This window comes from Equus asinus, unplaced genomic scaffold (assembly GCF_041296235.1).
Source record: "Equus asinus isolate D_3611 breed Donkey unplaced genomic scaffold, EquAss-T2T_v2 contig_193, whole genome shotgun sequence".
In the NCBI taxonomy this organism is placed as follows: Eukaryota; Metazoa; Chordata; class Mammalia; order Perissodactyla; family Equidae; genus Equus; species Equus asinus.
In genome coordinates, this window is record NW_027224842.1 from 2690319 (window position 1) to 2700223 (window position 9905).

Genomic DNA, 9905 nt, shown 5'->3' on the forward strand with positions numbered 1-9905 from the left:
TTGGCTCATCATTTGTAACAATCATACCACACTAAGATGTTAATAATAGGAGAAACTAGGGGAGGACACGGGTATTACCGGGACTCTATGTACTCTGCTCAATTTGTCTATAAACCTAAAATTGCTCTAAAAAGTTAAACCTATTTATTAAAAAAGATTTTTGTATATGTTTGTATGTATATATGACTGATTTTTTTTCTGAGTCGAAGTAGATGTATGGCTAGATTGAACCAACCTTGAGTACAGAATATCCCCAATAATGTTATATAATATTTTGTGCCTTGAATTCAGTTCTACTTTGATATTTATATTACTGTTCATCTCTTGTCTTATTTTCCTGATTTACCTTTATCTACCCATTTCATTCGTTTCAACCTTTCTGTTTCATTTTGTTTAAGTATATTGTTTTTTAATTGGGAAAAATATTTGTTTTAAGAAATAGAAGTCATAGGTTTTCTAATTACACATTAGCTTCCAATAGCTTCACATGTACTTCACATCAAATATCTATTTGTTACTCATTTTAGGGTTAAAATTTGTGCCTTTCCTCCTTTTCATATGTTTGGAGTTTGCTGTTTTAAAATGTTCCTACTATATTAGGTAGTTAACAAGTCTTTGAAACTGCTCTAAAATTACTTTATTTCTCTTTTCTCTAAAACCTTTAGGACAAAGTTGCTTTAGGAGCTAAGCCCTATAAAGAAGAAATTGAAGAGCTCAAAACAAAGCTGGTGAAAACAGACCTAGAGAAGATGAGAAATGCCAAGGAGTTTGAAAAGGAGTATGTCTTTGTCTTAATTGAATATGACTTTAGTAGCTTAAATTTCCTTTCTAAACTGTATAAATTTAAAATATATTAAGATATTGTTATTGCTTTTTATAAAATAAATACAAACATCTACAGATTTTAAAGTTATTAAATTCTCATTATGTATGCAAAGGTTTTGAAAACAAGCACAATTCTGATCAATTACTGACATACTATGTCTTTGGATACTTCTTGTTCAATCATATAGGAACAGCTTAAAAATGGCCTTTTTTGTTTGAAAGGGAATATTAAGAACGTGTGTGTGTTTTTAGCAGTTTGTCTAAGGTTTCTGTTGGTTCTCTTAATTTCATTTGTTCTTCCTATTGTATTTTTGTGTAAGGTTTTATTTCCTTTTAAATTGTAGTACTTAGTGCCCAAGAGCATATTCCCTTTTTATTGATTTATTTATGTATAGTACCATATACAATAGCATGCCTAAAGTTCTTTGTGGTATAGCATAATGAAAAGAACATTAAACAGAGAGTCAAGGAAACTGAATTAGAAATATAATGTTGCCACTTATTAATATGTCACCTCTGACTCCTCACACTTTTTATTCTTCCTGTAAATGTTTAATAAATGTTTAATGATGATATCTAATTTTGCCCAAAAAGTCGCACTCTGAATCTTCATGCATTCTAACCAGCCTTCTATTGATAGGACTGTTGGTTTTAGTGGAGCATCATTAAAAAGGCAATTTTAGTGGCCAGCCCAGTGGCACGGTGGTTAAGTTTGCACATTCCGCTTCGGTGGCCCAGGGTTCACCATCCTAGGTGTGGACCTACACATCACCTGTCAAGCCATGCTGTGGTAGGCATCCCACATATAAAGTAGAGGAAGATGGGCACCGATGTTAGCTCAGGGCCAGTCCTCCTCAGCAAAAAGAGGATTGGTGGCAGATGTTAGCTCAGGGCTAGCTAATCTTCCTCAAAAGAAAAAAAATTTTTTAAATAAATGCAAAGCAATTTTATATAGAATAGAATCAGCAGATACTTTCAGTCTCTAAGAAAGGCAGAAAGTCTCATAATTTAGCATTGCCAATTAACACTCAAGCAAATAATTAACAGAATGTCTTTTTCTCCTGGGTGCAATGAGCAGACTGTGACCTCTGACTGTGTCACCTCAGATCAGAGCTGCAGTCGAGTGTGCTTTCCTTACAGTGTATACAGAAGGTGCTTTTGGTTTTACGCTTTGGTAATTGTTGTACCTTCAAGAGGTTTCTAGGACCTCATGATAACAACCCAATTATTTGTTTTATGGTGCCCCTGAATGTAATTTTGCTCAATATCCAGTTAATGATACCTATTGGGCTTTCAGAAATTTTAAAAGAATTGGTTTCTCAATGTTAAAAAAAAATTGCCCCTGCAGCCAAACAGAACACTTCCAATTTGATGGTGTTATTTATGGCTATAAAGTGCATGATACCAGGGGGTATCGTGAGGGCTTACCTACTGCTGCTTATGCATATCATATCAATGTGATGTATCTTATCAGAAAATTCTTGACAGCAGTTCTGTTTATTCTTCCATTAAAAATTAGTTGCTGGCCTTTTACATATTTCTGTTGTTATTCTTAATAGAATTACTTGTACAAAAGCCACTGTAGAACATCAAAAAGAAGTTATAAGGCTATTGAGAGAAAATCTTAGACGAAATCAGCAGGCCCAAGATACTTCAAGTAAGTAGAAAATGCTGATATTTCCAGATCTTTTTCCATCTTACTTCTCAGTATACTTACACATTTTGAAGACTGCTACTATATATATGACAGTCAAGAATAAACCTGTTAATCACTAATTTATAAAGAACTATTTTTAAAATGAATTCATTGAGATCATATTTATCCTGTGATACCTCCTTAAGTTTCCTGTAATCTCAACTATTTATCCATTATAGATTCTTAAAAACTATGAATGTAACCTGTGCGCTATCAGATCTTTACATATCAGTGAAGATACCTTCAGTAGTATACAAGAATGACTTACCTGTCAAGGTAGACGTACCCTTCCCAATAAAACACAAGCATATCTTAATAGATTTTAACCATGTGCACTGTAAAAACATAGTCAGTATACAGTAAATATTATCCTACTTGTTGTTGGTACTGAAAATACAGACTTGATGCTTACTGGCAAACTCTTTGAAACTTATCTTAGATACAGTTTTCAAATCTAATCATCAAATTTCTGCATATACATTCCTCAAACTGTATCTTTTCCCATATTTCTGTCTCTTATGTTTCATTTGAAAAGAGAGAATGCTGAACAGTACTTGGGGCAGCTTTGTGTAGTGGGTCCAGCATCGAAATAACGTCACGAACAGTTCTCTAAGCTGACTGCCCTCACTTAACAGCCTGTGAAATCATGAGGAGAACGCCTGACCTTCTAGATTGGATATAGACTTGTAAGGATCAGGCTAAAAGTTGTGTGTGAAAGCACACTGAAAATTCTAAATGTCAGGCAAATGCAAGATGATGTTTGTGTGTATTATTGTCCACGCATTGTCTGGTGCTTGTTTAGTTTGAACTGCCCTAGTGTCCATTGCAGGATAATTGCAGCTCCTACCTGGAAAACTTCAAGGGGTAAAAATAGAACTTTTGTTGTTAGAGAAGGGTCAGGATGATTCCTTCTAATTTGTGACTTTCAGGTACGTGTTATACCTGAATTCAGAATAATTCAAAAGGAAATGGACATTGAGTGTCTTCCCCACACTCATCTTGCCCCTCCCTTGTAAACAGTCAGTGACCCAGTGGATCATTCCACTTTCTAAGCACCTCACACTTTTATGCAATTTTACCTAAAATTTACAAAACAGTTCTTTACATTACTTGTACACATATGGTGTAAAATACTGAATAGTATATTCTTTAATAGCAGTCTAAGGTTTATTTAGTTAACAAATACGTGTTGAGTATTGGGAGCACATTGACTGCCTTGGGGTGGACCCCACACACGCTGTGTGGTGGAAGCAGCCCTCCAGGGGACCCCACTGGCGTCGAGAGTAGACAGTGAAGGGCAGCTCCGACTGCTGCCGTCACCGTGAGTGATCCTAGCAGGTGGTGGTGGTGGAGGTAGTGGGTGGAGAGAAGCAGGGGTTCCACAGATACTTAGAATCCATGATGGAATTGGCATAGGAGGTGAGGGAAGAGGAGGAAGTCAAGGATGATGTTCAGGGAGATGGTGCTGAGATGTTTTGTTTTTTATAGTGATTTATTGAACTTACTAATGTTTCCTTTATTGTGAACTTTGGAGATAATTAAAATTATCACCTGCCTGTGTGTTTGCCTCCCACAGTGATATCAGAACATACTGATTCTCAGCCTTCAAGGAAACCCTTAACCTGTGGGGGTGGCAGCGGCATTGTACAAAGCACAAGAGCTCTTATTTTGAAAAGTGAATATATACGGCTAGAAAAGGAAATTTCTAAGTTAAAGCAGCAAAATGAACAGTTAACAAAGCAATGGAATGAACTGTTAAGGTAAGATCTGCTTACCTGATACAGGAATTATGCTTATGGTGGTACGTGTGGGAGAGGATGATGCCTACACATGCATATATATTTTTTGCAGTGGGCAACCCCTCACACATATAGGGGAAGTAATTTTTAGAGCTCATGTAATGTGTCTTTTTTAAAAGGAATGAGAATATGGTAGCACCATTCCAGAGGTTTGCTATCCATCAACTGACCTTTTTTTTTTCTGAGGAAGATTCCCCTGAGCTAACATGCCAATCTTCCTCTATTTTTAGTATGTGGGCTGCCAGCACAGCATGGCCACTAACAGAATGATGTGGGTCCACACTCGAGAACCAAACCCAGGCTGCCAAAGTGGAGTGCCCGGAACTTAACCACTAGGCCACAGGGCTGGCCCATCAACTGATTTTAGCTAAGCCTGTTTTTAACTAAGCCAAGAACCAAAAAGTAAACCAAGATCTTTGAGGGGAGCTTAAATATGCCACAAATATGCCCAAGTCAGTGAGGCTTTACTCAAAGGAGAATCCCTCAGGTCCATTATTGTAGCCCATTAACCTTTATAAACAGTTGTAAAAAATTTAATTAATTGGCTTCTACCAAAGATTAGAATCTTGTGCTAATCTTTACTAATGATGCAATAGAAGAAAAATAGGCATTAAATAAATATGCAAATAGCTACTGTTCTGTGTGAGGCTATTAAACAACAAAAAAAGCAAACAGGACATTATGAAAGGGTCCAACAGAGGGATCAGACCTTATCTAGATGTGGGGAGGGGCGGTGATCAAGAAACTAATATGTAAGAGTAGATCTGAAAATGAGTAGCAGTTAGGCTTGATGACAGTAGAGATGGCTAAGCCTTCTAGGCTGAGGGAACAGCATGTGCACAGGCTTTGAGTCAAAGAGGAAAGTGGAACAGAAAGACATGCAGTGTGGCCAGAGCATACAGAATGAGGCAGAGTAAGTGCAAGATGCGATGCCAGAGGCCACTGGTCCAGATTACACATTGCAGGTCATTCTGAGGCAGCTGGGGTGGTCTCCTAAATGTAACGGGAGGATTACCACCACTGGAGGATTTTAAGCTGGGGCCTAATGAGCTCATACGGCGTCTCTAGCTGCTAGAGCAGAATGGGGGGGAACCCAAAAGTGTGAGGTTGTATCAACACACTTGGCTGACTGATCAAAGAAAGGAGAGCAGGGCCTAGGATTGCTTCCCAGGCTTCTCTGAAGGAGTGAATAAATGCAGGCAGCATTTCCTGTGGGAAGCAACACTATAAGTAATCCAGAAAAGCACAGTGTAATATATCTTTTAAAATAACAAAGGTACATTAAAGATTCATCCATCCAGAAGACTAACTTATCAAATTATTGCCACAGAGCATCAGTAGATAAACCATGCTGGACGACATCACTGATTCATTTGAAACCTAATATCATACTTTTCAAGATTCTGTGATCACGGAGATTTAGTACAATTTTTCAATTTATATTGACCTCATTTCATTTTCTGAACTGTGGAAATAATCCAAACTTAGGAAGCATTAGGTTGAAATTAAAATGTAAATATGATAAAATGGTAAATTATATGTCACATATATTTTACCACAATTAAGAAAAAAAATTTTATGTAAATATGAATATATTTCTGGAATTGAGCAGTCTTACAGTCTCTTTTATTTTTCCCCACATTTAAGCAATAATCATCATCTTTCCAATGAGGTCAAAATGTGGAAGGAGAGAACTCTTAAAAGAGAAGCTCACAAAGAAGTGACTTGTGAGAATTCTCCAAAGTCTCCTAAAGCGACCGGACCAGCTTCTCAAAAGAGACAGCATACGCCTTCTCAATGCAAGGAACGGAATTTACAAGATCCTGTGCCAAAGGACTCACCGAAATCTTGGTTTTTTGATGGCCGATCAAAGTCTTTCCCAGCACCTCACCCAGTTCGCTATTTTGATAACTCAAGTCTAGGCCTCCGCCCAGGTGGGTAAATATACTGGTTACTTGGGGATCGGGGATAACGGTTGGAACTCATTTGTCACCTGTGGCCCCAAAGGGCAAGTTTAGACAAGAGAAGATGTCATGGAGAAGCTGCACTGCAGAGATGTCATTTGCTGTCTCTGTGAGAAGTTTCTCCAAAGCACAGCACTGAAGTGAAATCACTTTTTACCCCGAGGGAAGTCTTATTCTGCCTCCTGAACCTTCAACTTTTCCCTCAGATAGACAAGCAGCTCTCGAGGACACAGAGAGACACCATCCTACAAACATAACTACTTTTACTGCAAAAGACCTTCTTATCAATTCAATGGGCCAGTATTTCCAGTAGCATTATATTCATTTTACACAAGCCAGATCATAGACTTATATCATTTACATATTCATTCAATGAACAGAAATTTTTGGTCTCCACCTATGTGTCACATATTGCACCCTGATGGTACATTGATAACCAAACCAGATATGGCCCCTGCCTTCCTGGAGTTCACAGTCTAGTGGGTATAGACGGTGATCAAGTAGTCAAAAAAGGTACAGTTCTAGAGTTCAAAAGCCTATGAGTTTTTAATAGGTTGTTTTAGGAACATAAGGAAGTCTTCCTTGAAGAAGGGGACTGAGATCTAACAGGTTAAGGTGAGTTAGCTTAACAAAGAGGGGAGGGGAAGGCGATTCAGGCAGAGGGAACAGGGTCGGCCCAGCTGGGAGAGACCGTAACCAGGGGAAGGGTTGGAAAACCACGTGTGGCCAGAGCGCAGTGCACACAGGTTCCTCTGGGTGAAGTCGGTGAAGCCAGAGAGAGAAGAGCCAGATGCGCAGGACTTTGTGGGTTGTGGAGAGGAATTTTTACTTCATCCTGGGAGCATGCTAGAGGAAGCCGTTGAAAGATGTTAAAGAACAGCAGGAGAACATAATGGGTTATCAATTTGAAAACATTACCTCAGCTGTAAGGTAAACTGTATATAAGCTGTATGTTGTGTTGCAACCAAACGTGTTTTTTAATAAGATGACTTTTGCTTTCTATTTTTTTCTCAGAAGAACAAACTGCTGGAGCAGAGAGTGTGGATCCTCAGCCAGGCCCTTGGCACGCCTCCTCAGGACAAGCTGTGCCCGAGTGCAAGATTCAGTAAACTCTGCTGTCACTTTTCTAGGGGCCTAGTGTTCCTTATTTAGAAATGACTGTATTTGTTACTTTATTTTTCTATCCCTGGCAATGATGTCACAGTCCAACTTAATTTCAATTCAGTTTGCACTTTGCCATTAGAAATTGAGGCATTCCAGTCATTTAGAATGGTGATAGACTGCCTTCTTCCTGAATGTGGTAATACTTTAGAAGTTGAATTGTTTTATTTATTTATATATTTTGTGAAGAATAAAGTTATTGAAGGAAATTTCCAGTCTTTCCGTGTATACATAAAATGTATACATTTTCATTAATCTCGTTATCCACATGTGACTTAGATAATACATAAATTAAAGCATCATTTAATTAACAAAATTCCTAAACCTGGGCTCCCCGCAACACATAAAGCATCTATGGATGGGCTTCACACAATCTGTAAAACCTCTGAAATTTTATCTTTTGTGTGTGGATTCAGTTTTCTAGGATACTAGGGTCCCTACTTTCTTATAACATACTCTCTGAGAGGTCTGTTACTCTATAAGAGGTTAAGAACTGTGGTTTTAGAGAGTATCTGATAGTACTTTTATATCATATGACTTTGAAAAACCATATAAAACAGCAAGTTGCATAAGGTTTAGAACAGAGTTAGTGATTTCAAGGCATTCTTGGCTCTTTGGTAAGAAGACTTATTCAAAGGGAGAGATTATTAATTGTATCATAGCCATCACTGTTAAAGTCTATGAATTGGTTATTTCCCTTACCTTAACACACTGTCACAGGTTCACTAGGGTGAAGTGAAACTGTGCCTTCCTATAACGCTGTCCCTCAGGCCTGTCCCTTGGGAGTTTGGTTTCTCCTCTGCACCCAAACCAGACATGATTACAGAGCTGCAGGTTGATTCTCTACGATGTTCACTCCTCCACTGAATAAGAGTAATGCAAAGTAGTAGGTATGTTCACCTGGGTAATAAAACGACTTTAAGGCCATTAAAAATGTAATCAGTCTTAAAAATAGATGATGACATAAAGAGATGGAAAGAGATTCCACGCACATGGATTGGAAGAATAAACACGGTTAAAATGTCCATACTACCCAAAGCAATCTACAGATGTAATGCAATCCCAATCAGAATCCCAATGACATTCTTCATGGAAACAGAACAGAGAATCCTAAAATTCATATGGGGCAACCAAAGACCCCAAATTGCTAAAGCAATCCTGAGAAAAAAGAAAAAAGCTGGAGGTACCACCATCCCTGACTTCAAAGTGTACTACAAAGCCATAGTGATCAAAATGACATGGTACTGGTACAAAAACAGACACACAGATCAGTGGAACAGAACTGAAAGCCCAGAAGGAAAACCACACATCTATGGACAGCTAATCTTTGACAAAGGAGCTGGGAACATACAATGGAGAAAGGAAAGTATTTTCAACAAATGGTGTTGGGAAAACTGGACAGCCACATGCAAAAGAATGAAAGTAGACCATTATCTCATGCCATACACAAAAATAAAATGGATCAAAGACTTGAAGATAAGTCCTGAAACCATAAAACTCCTAGAAGAAAATATAGGTAGTAGACTCACTGACATCAAACTTAAAAGGATCTTTTTGAATACCAGGTCTTCTCAGACAAGGGAAACAGAAGAAAAAAATAAGTGGGACTTCATCAGACTAAAGAGCTTCTGCAAGGCAAAAGAAACTAGGATCAAAACAAAAAGCCCACCAAGTGGGAGAAAATATTTGCAAATCATATATCTGACAAGGAGTTAATCTCCATAATATATAAGGAATTCACACAACTGAACAACAAAAAGACAGCACAATCAAAAAATGAGCAGGGGATATGAATATTTTTCCAAAGAAGATATACAGATGGCCAAGAAACACATGAAAAGATGTTCAACATCACTAATCATCAGGGAAATGCAAATCAAAACTACACTAAGATACCACCTTACACCTGTTTAAATGGCTATAATCACTAAGACTAAAAATAACAAAAGTTGGAGAGGGTGTGGAGAAAAGGGAACCCTCATACACTGCTGGTGGGACTGCAAACTGGTATAGCCACTATGGAAAACAAGATGGAGGTTCCTCAGAAAACTAAAAATAGAAATACCATATCCAGTTATTCCATTACTGGGTATCTACCTAAACAACTTGCAATCAATAATCCAAAGAACATATGCACCCCTGTGTTGATAGCAGCACTATCCACAATAGCCAAGACCTGGAAGCAACCCAAGTGCCCATTGACCAATGATTGGATAAAGATGATGTGGTATATATACAATGGAATACTACTCAGCCATTAAAAGAAGACGGATCCATCCCATTTGCAACAACATGGAAGGACCTGGAGGGAATTATGCTAAGGGAAGTAAGACTGAAAAAGACAAACACCAGATGATTTCACTCACATGTGCAATATAAACAAACACATGGACAAAGAAAACAGTTCAGTGGTTACCAGGGGAAGGGGGGTGAGGGGTGGGCATAGGGGGTGAAGGAGAA

The 9905-nt window shown here is 38.1% G+C and overlaps 1 protein-coding gene across 1 annotated transcript; it reads left to right on the forward strand.

The window, feature by feature from the left end:
- Positions 1-734: 734 nt before the first annotated feature.
- On the forward strand, positions 735-7654 carry LOC123284392 (centromere-associated protein E-like). Its single transcript, XM_044766724.2, has 5 exons — positions 735-778; positions 2385-2482; positions 4098-4281; positions 5968-6254; positions 7299-7654. The coding sequence occupies exons 1-5, from the start codon at positions 750-752 to the stop codon at positions 7391-7393; spliced, it is 693 nt and encodes a 230-aa protein (XP_044622659.2). The 5' UTR covers positions 735-749; the 3' UTR covers positions 7394-7654.
- Positions 7655-9905: the final 2251 nt, after the last annotated feature.

Coding starts and splice junctions, on each gene's coding strand:
- LOC123284392 (XM_044766724.2), top strand. CDS start 750: ATGAGAAATGCCAAGGAGTTTGAAAAGGA. Junction 779..2,384: donor GCCAAGGAGTTTGAAAAGGA/GTATGTCTTTGT, acceptor TATTCTTAATAG/AATTACTTGTACAAAAGCCA. Junction 2,483..4,097: donor GCAGGCCCAAGATACTTCAA/GTAAGTAGAAAA, acceptor TGCCTCCCACAG/TGATATCAGAACATACTGAT.